Source organism: Asterias rubens, chromosome 19 (genome assembly GCF_902459465.1).
Source record: "Asterias rubens chromosome 19, eAstRub1.3, whole genome shotgun sequence".
NCBI lineage: Eukaryota > Metazoa > Echinodermata > Asteroidea > Forcipulatida > Asteriidae > Asterias > Asterias rubens.
In genome coordinates this window covers 10,706,916-10,719,514 of record NC_047080.1, presented here as the reverse complement: position 1 = coordinate 10,719,514, position 12,599 = coordinate 10,706,916, and the positions used below count along the sequence as shown (strand labels likewise).

At 38.4% G+C, this 12,599-nt stretch overlaps 1 protein-coding gene across 1 annotated transcript in view; it reads left to right on the top strand.

Annotated features, from left to right (window-relative positions):
• LOC117303359 overlaps nucleotides 1–11,916 on the top strand; it is a 40,163-nt gene extending 28,247 nt beyond the window's left edge. Inside the window, exons 17-27 of the mRNA XM_033787531.1 lie at nucleotides 2,926–3,130; nucleotides 3,863–4,000; nucleotides 4,728–4,860; nucleotides 5,087–5,221; nucleotides 5,776–5,879; nucleotides 6,463–6,587; nucleotides 7,174–7,286; nucleotides 7,912–8,040; nucleotides 8,678–8,893; nucleotides 9,453–9,617; nucleotides 10,369–11,916. Of these exons, the coding sequence (XP_033643422.1) occupies nucleotides 2,926–3,130; nucleotides 3,863–4,000; nucleotides 4,728–4,860; nucleotides 5,087–5,221; nucleotides 5,776–5,879; nucleotides 6,463–6,587; nucleotides 7,174–7,286; nucleotides 7,912–8,040; nucleotides 8,678–8,893; nucleotides 9,453–9,617; nucleotides 10,369–10,596 (1,691 nt within the window). The 3' untranslated portion in view covers nucleotides 10,597–11,916. The remainder of the gene's footprint in view (nucleotides 1–2,925; nucleotides 3,131–3,862; nucleotides 4,001–4,727; nucleotides 4,861–5,086; nucleotides 5,222–5,775; nucleotides 5,880–6,462; nucleotides 6,588–7,173; nucleotides 7,287–7,911; nucleotides 8,041–8,677; nucleotides 8,894–9,452; nucleotides 9,618–10,368) is intronic.
• Nucleotides 11,917–12,599: the final 683 nt, after the last annotated feature.

Genomic DNA, 12,599 nt, shown 5'->3' with positions numbered 1-12,599 from the left:
TTTTTCCAGAATTGAATGTTCGGTGAACTGGAACTTGATCGAAAGGAAATTTTGTATAGTGCAAAAAGTAATTTTGTGGGACGAGGTAAAATGCTTGGCGGTTGTGCATTTTAAACAAATTATTTTATTGTATAAATGCCTTTCGGTTGACCTCTGAATCATTTTAATAGTCCATCTGCACTCTGTGTGGTGGTTCAACAAAGTTAGATGGGTATTTCCGGTCAAATGTGCGATTGCAGTACCGCCATAGAAAGGTAGACAATTTCTGTAGGATTCTGTCGTAGAGGAATCTTTTCACTTTGTTCTCGCAATAAAGTAAAAAAAAAAAAAAAACAGTGGCACAGGAATCTTTCTTGTAAAAAAACCCAGAAAAAACAGGTTTAGATTTTGCTTGGCATTTACTTTGCACATTGTGTGCACCCTTGTTTGACAAAAACAATTCTGTGGTAGAGGACATTCACTTTGTTTTCACAACCAAGAAAAACAAAAAAGGGCCAACAAATTAGCAAAGGAATCTTTCTGGTCAAAACAATTCAGAAAAAGCACATTAATAGATTACGGTGGGCAATATTTAATTTTCTAATTGTGTGCACCCTTGTTTGACAGTTTTTTTTCATTGTGTATACCATGGTATGATGACACTGTATTCGCAGAGTTAAATTCAAACAAATGTGAGAGCATAAATTTTCAAACACAAATTGCTACCAAGAAAACAGTCAAAGATTTGATTTTCTGTGCATTTAATTTGCAAATTGTGTAAACTCTTGCCAACTCTTGCGAACTGTTGTGTACATCTTTAACAAATAGTGCAATGTCACTCACAGTTAAATAAGTTCAAAAAAGTTTGGTGGCATTGCGATTTGAAAACACAAAAAGTTACCACTGATTTGAAGGCACAACCCTTGTGCATCTCCCTACCAACCTTCAGAAGTGCCGCAAGATCCGGCTAATGTGGTGAAGTTGAACAACTGCCAACATTGTTTTGCTGTGAATTCACAAAAGGATAGATAAGAGCGTTTGACCAAAGTACAAAGGCCCCACCTACTGTCAAAAATGACAAAAAGGTGTTGGGGTTTTTTTTTTTTTTTTTTAAGATTCAATTTCAAAACAATAGACTTTGCTGAGAGGTTTTGTGAATTATTGAGACACTATTTTTGTGTTCATGGACCAATTGAAAAAGTGATAGAAAATTATATAAAGCCTGTAAGCACAAAAACTTGATAAGCACAGAGTAGTATTGCTTACCAAAATCAGGTTACCAGCCCTAATTAAATTAAGTTTGCAATGTTTTCGCTGGTGCCTGATACATTTTTTTGCTGAGCAAAGTAATTTGTCAAGCAGTATTTTATATGCATAAAAGCTTTTTGAGATTTGGCTCTGGCAAAAGTCGTTGTACCAGAACATTATTCAAATTTAACTTGCAATTTCTCATTGTGGAAACTTGGTGCTTGGCACAGTGCCTTTCCTGCTCAACCAAAGACTTTACAAAACTGGTTGGGGTCATTGTTAGGGTCTGGGTTTTGAAAGAAACTCCATATATTATATAGTAAGGTTTGCGGAAACACCATGTAATGATAATCTCTAAATGAGTTGGGAAGGGTTTAGTTTCAAACTCTGTTTTGCAAGCTTTGCTCAATGGTTGTTTGTCAGAGTATGTGTACACACAATGACCCAGCAGATTCAATAAAAAGACGGTGGCTGAGGGGCAGGTTTGCTGAATAATGTCTTTGTTTGGCTTAACAAAGGGTTCACCCAAACAGGACTGCCATAGGTGTGTACATTGCTGTGCTTATGCTAATGGTGTAAAAAAAAAACTCTCCAATGGTACCCAAACTGTATTCGTTGTTTAATGTCATCCCAGGCCTGGAATTACATCTGTGGATTAAAAAATCTGAAAGTCTATGGGAAACTGTTGAGGGGGCACCAAGGCCTCCATGTAGTTCCAGGCAGGGTCAACACCAAACCAATCTTTGTGTGAGGTAAAAACATGGTTTTGAAAGAAACTCCATTTTATATAATAAGGTTTGCGGAAACACCATGTAATGATAATCTCTACATGAGTTGGGAAGGTTTTAGTTTGAGGTAAAAACAAGTATAACTTTGTTTTATCTTTGTTGAAATTAAGTGTTCCATCTACTCAATTTGAAGTACCACACCACACTTTTCATATTCTTCAGAAGATTAAAAAAAAAATAAAAAATTTGTCGTTAACAAGCTGGAAGTTTGGAAATGAAAAAACATTTCAATGTCCTCTCAGCAATCTCCCCCTATTTAGACCTCTGACTTGCATAAAAAGAAAAAAGAGTGCGGCCATAGAGTTGGACATGCCCTTCTTTGATCTGTAGTGTGAAGTGAAAAGCATTTAAAGTTTCAGCAATTGTCCCCTATTATGCAACCCTGACTTGCACAAAGCGTTTGGCCAAAAGTGAAACACGCCCCTCTATGAAAATATTTCTCCCCAGCAATTTTCCCCTATCTAGATCCGTGAATTAGGTCTGGCAAAGACAGGGACTTGCCCTTCCCATGGAGGTTCCTCCATGCCCTTCCTGAGCATTTAAAGTTTTTGAATTTTGGTTTCAGGTGTGGGTTTCAGGTGGTCTCTGCCTATGTGGGAATCTACTACAATGTGATCATCATGTACACGCTTTACTACATGTTTGCTTTGTTCACATCGGTGCTACCATGGGTCGGGTGTGGTCAAAAGTGGGACACACCCATATTGATCATTGTGTTTTTAATTTGATGTCAGGTGTGGGTTATGGAATGTTGGTGGTCTCTGCCTATGTGGGTATCTACTACAATGTGATCATCATGTACACTCTTTACTACATGTTTGCTTCGTTCACATCAGTGCTACCATGGGTCGGGTGTGGTCAAAAGTGGGACACACCCATATTGATCATTGTGTTTTCAATTTGATTTCAGGTGTGGGTTATGGAATGTTGGTGGTCTCTGCCTATGTGGGTATCTACTACAATGTGATCATCATGTACACGCTTTACTACATGTTTGCGTCCATGACTGCCAAGTTGCCCTGGATCACCTGCGGTGCTGCGTGGAATACCGGCAATTGCTCAGTCCTCGTTGAAGATTGCTTTGGAGCAGGCGGTGTCATTACACCAGAGAACAGGTGGGCTATAATTAGCTATCTGGATTTGTTTACCCAAAATTTATCTGGAACGAATTCAATTTTTTTGGTTTTCTGTTCAAAGGTTTTGTAAACAGCACCAAAGTAAAGTTAATTTTGCTGATAAAACATTTAAAGTAATGGAATCATTTGATACAGTAATTAAAGCAGATTTTAATGGCTGTTTTTTCATTTTGTTTCCTAAAACCCTTGATCAATCCATTGACTCAATATTTTGTCATCGACTTCAAAAGTAGGAATTCTTTCTCCGAGAAACTTTCTTAAAAGGACTGTGTTTTAAAAAATGAGAATTTTAAACATTGAGCCATAACCAAAAGCACATTTTAATAGCGACCTCAATCATATGGTGTTTTGGCAGACCATAGCTAAGCAAGATTATTCTTTGTTAAAGAAACTTTATAAGACTAGTAAGAAAAAACTTTTCTAAGATCACAGATTTACATAAAACTTACATAGTCTAAGGATGATGATTGTTAAAAAACATCCTTTGAAATATTTCTGTCTGAAATACGTCATATTTGATGAGAAATTGATTGGATTGATCTTAAACTTTTACAGGTTTGTCAGTTTAAGTATATGGTGGATTACATAAAGTGCGTACACTGCTAGCAACTGCTTTGTCAGCGAAAATCAATTCTGTCATATTCCTGTTTAAATGTCTTCCAGAGCTAACTAGCCAATTTTATAATTATGTTTTGCGTACTTCTTTAAAAGGTGCATCAAAATCAGCAGTTTGGATAGTGCCGGCTTGGCAGAGTACAACATCACCGAGGAAGGGGGTAGCTACAATACAAGCTTAACTTTGGATCCATTTGCAGATGACAGATCTCGTCCCAGTGAAGAATATTGGAAGTAAGACAATTTATTCTTTGGTTTGTGATCATTTTCAGCCAATTGTGACCATTTTGTTTAAACACAATATTTCCTCGGAGAATTACCAAAATTTTACAATTCCATTTTCCAATTGGAACCAATTAATCATTTGAGTGAGAAATTAGCTCTTTCTCAAAACTTAGTTACTTCAGAGGGAGCCATTTCTCACAAAGCATTGTACTACCAACAGCTCTCCATCGCTTGTACCAAGTAATTTGTCATGACAACAATTGTTTTGTGTAATTACAAAAGTGTCCACCAGTCGATAGCCACTGGCCGGCGCTTGAAAAAGTTAAATAAACAAATATAAATTTGTAAAACTAAATCAAAATCCACATGTGATGTTTATGGGATAAGAGTTCCGAATTCAAGCTCCTGTGATTCTGTTTAACAGAGTGTGGGTTTGAATCCCGGTCCTGACACTTGTGTCCCTGAGCAAGACACTTCACACTATAATTGCTTCTCTCCACCCAGGGGTAAGTGGGTACCTGTGAGGGCAGAGATGGGTATTGTGATTGATTAGCTTAGTCGCTACATATTTGGCGGCACAAGCTGTATACTCCCCAGGGAGCTGAGATGGTTTAAGGAATGATTTCAGGCCCAGTGACCAGGGGTAATAATGTTGAAGTACCATGAGCGTCACTGCGTGACGGACCTGAGCGCTGTATAAGAAGCCACTACTATTATTATTATTATTATTTATCAGATTCAACGTCTTGCAAGAAGCCGACTCCATCAACGAGACAGGAACCATCATCTGGCAGCTCTTACTCTGTCTTCTCCTAGCCTGGATCATCATCTTCCTGTGTCTCATCAAGGGAATCAAATCATCTGGCAAGGTACAAAGGCTAGCTAAATGGGGAAGACACCCTTTCTTTTCATGGATATTGTGCGAGTTTTATTGGTTTTCCTTGTAATTGTATATAGCCCTACAACTGTTTTTAATATTTTTAATGTTTCAATGTTTACTGCATGCGAACATTTAAATTACCCTTTTTGAGATCTAGTTGAAATTAATTGACCATAAGTTTCTATAACGTGGCCCTTTATCTTCCTCCTTCCCAGGTTGTATACTTCACCGCTACCTTCCCCTATGTGGTTTTGGTCATTCTCCTGATTCGCGGGGTGACGCTGGATGGTTACTACGATGGTGTTCTATTTTTCATCACGCCCGAATGGTCAAGACTCGCTGAACCACAGGTTAGACCAGAATCCAATTTCAAAAACTTGCTAAGCACAGGCAATTATTGCTTAAAAGAAACAGCTTATCAGCCAAAATTACATGAAGTTTATTTGTAATGTTGTGACTGGTGTCCCAATCAATTTCGCTTAGCAAAGAAATTTATCAAGCAGTATTTTCTGTTAACAGCTTTATGACATTTTTTTATTTCATTTGATGGATTAAAAAAAACGGATTAGTTATTGACTTAAATTGAATCTATTTTGATTTATGTATTTATATGCTCTAAATTGTTATGATATATCAATCGCAGTATTATGTTGACTATTGCTATTGGTTGATTGACAATTATTTGATTTTATAGGTGTTAAATTTGCATCAGGATAAAGAATATTCATTTTTGTTTTTACCCATAATACACCGATGTGTGTTAGCACGATACACTCAGTACACATGTAACTTACCAGAGTTCTGTACAAAAAAAAAAGGTCAAATATATGACTTATTTGATTAATTGATTGACCATTACTGTATGATGTATTGATAAATGTATTGATTATTGCCTTGTTGCTAGGTGTGGCTGGATGCTGCGACTCAGATCTTCTTCTCCCTCAGCGCAGCCTGGGGTGGTCTGATCACCCTCTCCTCTTACAACAAATTCCACAACAATTGCTACCTGTAAGTTGGAACAGTGCATCTTCAAGAATGTATAGTTAATCTTTGCATTCAGGATAACAAATATTTTTGGGCTTTTAATAATAATAATAGTAATAATAATATACAATTTATAAGGCACACAGTTTTTTGTAATACAACCGTTCAAAGGTGCCATAATTGCTAACAAGCTGACAAATTGAACGGACGAGTCTTAGTTTTACCCTTATGCCAATGTGGTGTAAGCACTGTACAAGACTTTACTGAGTTGTGCTGCGTTTGTCCGGCAGGTATGATAGTACCTGGCTGATTTTCCTCTTCCGCCCAGGTAAATTAAAAAAAAAGCCTACTTTCCATAGACGAAATCTACACAGCAAAAAAGATAAGTTATCACACAAGCGCGAGTGAAATACGTAAAAATATAGTGCTTCTGCGCTTCTGGATTGGCCAATCAGAAACAAGGATTCAAGCCTACTTGAAGATAAATGGTGTTACCTGCAATCTGAATATACATTGATACCTCACCATGCATTGCCTCAAAACTATTATATATTAAGTATACTTTAACTTAAATGCACTTCTTTTTGACTTTCACTGACTTTCACAGTGACTCCGTCTTAGTGGCCACCCTGAACTGCGCTACCAGCCTCTTCGCTGGTTTTGTCATCTTTTCCATCCTTGGCTTTATGGCCAAAGAGCTCAACACTACTGTTGATAAAGTCGTCGAGCAAGGTAAGTTAGGATTATGCAGCTTTAAAGGCACAGGACACCTTTGGTAATTGTCAAAGACCAGTCTTCTACCTTGGTGTATCTCAACATATGTATAAAATAACAAACCTGTGAAAAGTAAAGCTCGATTGGTCATTGAAGTTATGAGATAATAATGAAAGAAAAAACACCCATGTCACACAAAGTTGTGTGCTTTCAGATGCTTGATTTCGAGGCCTCAAAATCTTATTCTGAGGTCTCAAAATCAAATTCGTGGAAAATACCTTCTTTCTCGAAAACTACGTTACTTCAGAAGGAGCTGTTTCTCACAATGTTTTATACTATCAACAGCTCTCCATTGTTAGTTACCAAGTAAGTTTTTATGCTAAAAGTTATTTTAAGTAATTACCGATAATGTCCACTGCCTTTAATGAGAGTTAACAGATGAGTATTTTTTCTTGAATGTACACCACTCAAAAGTTTACCAGGATCTTATTTGAAAGAAAAGGGAAAAGATTTCCATCTGACTGCCTCTTTTTTTTACTCATCGATAAAAACAAAAAGCAATATCTCGCTTAATATATTCTTTTCAATCTTGTTTATGCTCTAGGTTTCGGTCTTGCCTTCATTGCTTACCCTGAGGCTGTGGCTCGTCTGCCCGTCTCTCCACTCTGGGCCATCCTCTTCTTCGTCATGCTGCTCACCCTCGGTCTTGACAGTCAGGTAAGCCAATTTATCTCATTTGTAAAAATGTTGAAAGAGATCTTCCCTCCAATGTTCAAAATGTTATTGGAATTGACTTTTAGAACCCCATTCCCCATATAATAGAAAAAGTAGTCGGGATCTCGACAGAATCCTGCCAGGTTTTCTCTATCCCGGCGATATCTTTTTGAAAAAATATCTGTTCCTCACACTTGCCTTTAGCTTTGTAAACATTATATAGTAGTACTAAATATTAACTGTTTAATATTAGTTTTTACACAAGCGGAATAAAAACAAATATAGCGAGGCTGAAGGCCAACGGATTGCTCTGTGTATAATAACAGAGGCATCGCCCCTTTTGACTTGTGAGATGCTGGGGGAAGAGAACACAACAGAGTTGGTTGCCTGCACAAAGGACAGGGAAGATGAGATCCCGCCTGCTGGCGACATGATTGATATGACTGAACGCCACAGTCATGTCGCCCGGTAGCTAGAGGCAGTTTGAATCCTATGTTTTGGCAGCGGGTACCGCAACAATGAAAGAGATGTTTAATTTGCATCGGGGGATAACGAATATTAATTTTGGTTTTTACCGGGCGACATGATTGATTTGACTGAACAGTCTTTTTTCTCTTTGCCTTTTTAGTTCACCATCATGGAGACTGTAGTAACGGCCATAGTAGATGAGATACCATCCCTCCGTAAGAAGAAGACTTACGTCATGCTGACTGCTTGTGGCATTGGCTTTCTCCTTGGATTCACATGTGTCACCAATGTAAGTCACAGTCACTTTCTCCCCGGAAGCTGTCACTAAATATTTGTCAATATTTTGTGACCCGTCACCACAAAACCTGTACAACTTATAGCAACCGTAAATGTCCCTTTCCGATGGTTTTTTGTCCTGGTGCAAGACTTTCTGATGATAGGCTGTGGCATGTTGTGGTCGAGCAGACCAGTTCATCTTAACCAAGGTAGTTTAGTGTGGATTTAATTACAGGTCTTGGCACTTGAGCAAGGCACTTAACCTTAGTTTCTTTGTAAAAAAAATTGGGAAGGTAGTGCATTTTGCTCTTCCAGCCAGGCTCCTTGTGTGAACGATACCTATGTCTCCCTTTTTGGTCTGACCAAACTACCTCTTCCAAACAGGAATGTTGACAACAAAACAAAGAAACACAAAGTCGAAATGGGAATCAGGAATTCATAATGTACCCTTTGTTAGAAGAACCTCTTTAAAAAAGTGCTCATTATAACGAGGGTTGACGGAACATCAATAGCTCAAAAACAAAAAACCCAAACCAGTTCATGATAAATGTTTTTATAATCGGTACATAATTGCTAGAGTTAACCTTTTGTTAGTGCACTATGAACTCCCGAGTTCACACTGTCCATTTTGGATGATTTGTTCTTCACAGGCGGGACCTTACTGGGTGTCGCTCATGGACAGTTACGGAGCCGGCTTCGCCCTGCTCATCTACGGACTCTGCGAATGTATCGCAATCAGCTGGTTCTATGGTGTCAAACGATTCAAGAACGACATCCGCACGATGATCGGCGATGGATGGGTGGACTTCCCACTCTTTGTCTGGTGGCCTCTCAACTGGTGTGTCTTCACCCCGGCCCTCCTTTGCGTAAGTTGATCAGGGATGTGATAGGCTGTTGAGCGCAAAGCGTCAAGGCTTGCGAGCGCAGAAGGCTTGCGAGCAGAATGCCTAAAAGCTTTGAGCGCAAAGTGTGAAAGCTTGCGAGCGCAAAACTGAAAGCTTGCGAGCGCAAAGCGTCAAAGCTTGCGAGCGCAGAAGGCTTGCGAGCAGAATGCCTAAAAGCTTTGAGCACAAAGCATGAAAGCTTGCGATCGCAAAACTTGAAAGCTTGCGAGTGCAAAACTTTAAAGCTTGCGAGCGCAAGAGCGAAAACTTTGGAGTGAGAAGCCTTCTTACACACTTTAGTCTTTGGTTTTGAAAGCCCCACTCTGCAATCTGGGGTGCCCAACATGGTTGTATCTTCATTTTCTTATGAGTTTGATCTTAGAAATAAAATATTTAATAAAACAAAAACAAATTAAAATAATTTTTTTAATATTTTGGGATGGTTAAAAAAAAAAAAAGGATGATAAGTAGAGTCGATGTCTCAGTTTAATCAGGGACACAAACACATGATATAACTTAAATCTGTGTTACTGTTTTCCAGTTTGTCCTTATGTTCAACTGGATGAACTGGACTGAGCCGACGTACAACGGAGATTACCCTGTCTGGGCCAGAGCCATCGGCTGGATGATGATCCTCAGCTCCCTGATCTGGATACCAGTCATCTGGATCTTTGAGTTCATCCGTAGTCCTGGAAGCATTGTTGAGGTAAGTTTCCAGCACACCGAGGGCGACTATATACCTAACAAAGAAGGCGTCTGTGCAATGAGTGTGATATTTAGTCCTTGGAACTATTTGAAACAACCGCTGTAAAGTACAGTGCCAAAGATGACCACGCCCGTTTTTAAATTATTTGTTTAACTTCACAACAATAATCCACAACAATTATTTTTTGGATTGGCAACCAAAGTCCTCAAGGAAATCAATCATGTCTTTAACTTCAGCTTCTGTTTGCCTGTGGCAAAGAACAACATTCCTCTGACCTGCTGAGATCTCTTCACTGGCTGCCAGTACGAGAAAGAATCAAATACAAAATCCTCCTGTATGTTTACAAATGTCTTCATGGTCAAGCACCAAAATACCTCACAGAAAACTTCATCCTCTACAATACTGGTCATTCTGAAGACCGTAGAAGGCTCCGCTCTGCTTCTGACGTCACACGCTTGGTTGTTCCTCGCTCCTATAAAAAGGCTGGAGACAATCTATTTTTCAATGCAGCTCCTAAGCTATGGAACCAACTGCCCTGTGACATCAGAGAAGCAGAGTCTACTTCGATCTTCAAGCGGTCTCTCCAAACGTTTTTGTTTCCCCACTGAGAGCCTCTAGTAATTTTCTTTTGTTTTCTACTTATGTTATTTTGTTTTTCTTGTGAGACGCTGTGTTAATTGTAGAGCACCATAGAAATGTTTATTATTATTATTATTATTAATAACAATCTCTTTCACTTTGTATTTGGCAGCGATGGGAGGCCATGTCCTCTCCCCGCGAGAACTGGGGCCCAGCTCTCGGCAAGTTCCGTCTGGAGTCCTACAACACCCACAAGGAGAACAACACTACCTTCGGTGGGCGCCTGAACCCCGACGGCAGCAGTTATCAGAAACGTCGCGGTGTGGAAGCGGGCAAAGAACCGGCTGTCTTGTACAATGCTGGTGGCGCCACCAACGCTGGATACGACAACCCAATGTAGTGAGTTTCCTTTTGAACTAATCTAAACTTTCGACCACTCAAAAAAAATTGCGGGTTTTTCGCCATATTCTGAAGTGTGACTTATTCTGATATGGGTTATGACTCATTTGAATACAAATAATTTGATTCAGGATTTGTTTCATTTAAAACTATGAAATGTTGCATTTTACCTTTACCATATTATGGTGGGAGTGTGGATAGATAAATTAGGTGTAGATTTTTTTCCTGTAGGCTTCGTGTAAAATTTCAGTGGATTTTAAAGGATCGATTTTACTGGTGTTAATACTTTATCGATCGATAGGTCATTAATAAGATTGCTCTGGAAGTATTTTGGTCAACGATTACGAGACTGGACTAGCAGTTTAATTAATCGGGATGAATGAAATATATATATTTTTTATAAACTGTAAAGCAAGTATACAAATACTATAGAGAGGCAATTGTTTTTCATCTCCATTAACAAAAAAAGTCATTGTATGGTATTTATAAACGAGAGTAATGCAATTTTTCTTTATAAAAGATGTAATGAGATTATTTTTTATGTTGAAAAGGACTATTGACTTTCTGACGACTGATGAAACTTACTGCACGGCTGCACTTCTTATAAGCATTAATTCAAACATGACATCTGGCTGGTAAACTGGTTTGAACCGGTTTGCACTGGTCTGAGCCAGTTTACACAAGTAAACTGATTGTTTTAGTACGCACTTGTTTGAAAACTGGCATGCTTTGCCCCAACATAGAAGCAATAGTCTAAACTACTTCATTGAAATACTGATGGTAAACTGGTATAGTAGAACAGGGTCATAGAACCAGTTCAGAAGTAGAGCCGGGTCTAAAATTAGCTGTGACAATTAGTCTACACAATTGCACTGGTTTTTACTAAATTTCCAGACTGTTCTGGTGTAAACTGGTTTGAGCCAGTATGTGCTAGTCTGAACTAATGCACACATTCACTAACTGTAGATACTTTTCTGGTATGAACTGGTCTAATATGTCTTACACTGGTTGCACAGACTGTTCTGGTGCAAACTCGTTTGAACTACTGGTCCACATTTAAGCGCAAGTATTTGTACAATAAAACAACTGAAGAAGCACCATTTTGAGCACTTGAAAAACATAATTACACAGAGTCTGCTACTGTTTTGAAATTTTATATTTTTCCTATAATTCTTGATGGGTATATGTATATTGTTGGGTAAATACAAGAGTTAGATTAGATTTTGTACGATTAATGTGTTGATGAAGTTTTTGTTTTTTGTTTTTGAAAAATTAAATGTGTCTGTACTTTTTAACTCATATCTGCCTGACTGGTAAAAAAGAAAACCAATGTTCCTAAGCCAATGTAGGGCTTTTTGCTGAATTAAAACAAACTATTGCAACAAACAGAGAAACATTGTATCTAGTAAAGGCTTACCTACATTACACATGGTTGTAGGTTCTTTCAGGTCTCAAAAATAAAACCTTATGTTATTTTTTTGAAGGGTAAACAAAATCAGAAAAAACGGACTCAAGTTGGAAATAACATCATGCCAAACATGGTTACATCATCTTTTGGGATGTTAGGTGGCAGCAGATTTACTATGTTAATCCATTGTTCTTGGTTATGTGCGCATGCTCAGAACTGCATAAACAATGGAAGTTAACTTGGTAAGTCTGCTGCCACCTAGCGTTCCAAAGTCTCCCATTGTGTTTTGTAAAGGAACTCATGTAAATGGTGTTTGAAGCTTTGCATGGTGTGGAGAATAAGAGTAACTATAAACATAAATATGAATAGTAAACTTGCGGATACAGCCATGAGTAGAATCTCTTTTTGAAGGAGTAGTGGCTCTGAAAAGAGTCGGTTTGGTCTGGACGTTTCGAACGGTATACTCTGCTCGTCTTTAGGAACTCATGGAGTTAGGCAGATATGTGTTAGCAAATGTTTGATATAGAAAAGTTTGCGGTAACACCATGTAATAACAATCTCTAAATGAGTTGGGGTGGTTCTGAAAAGAACCGTTG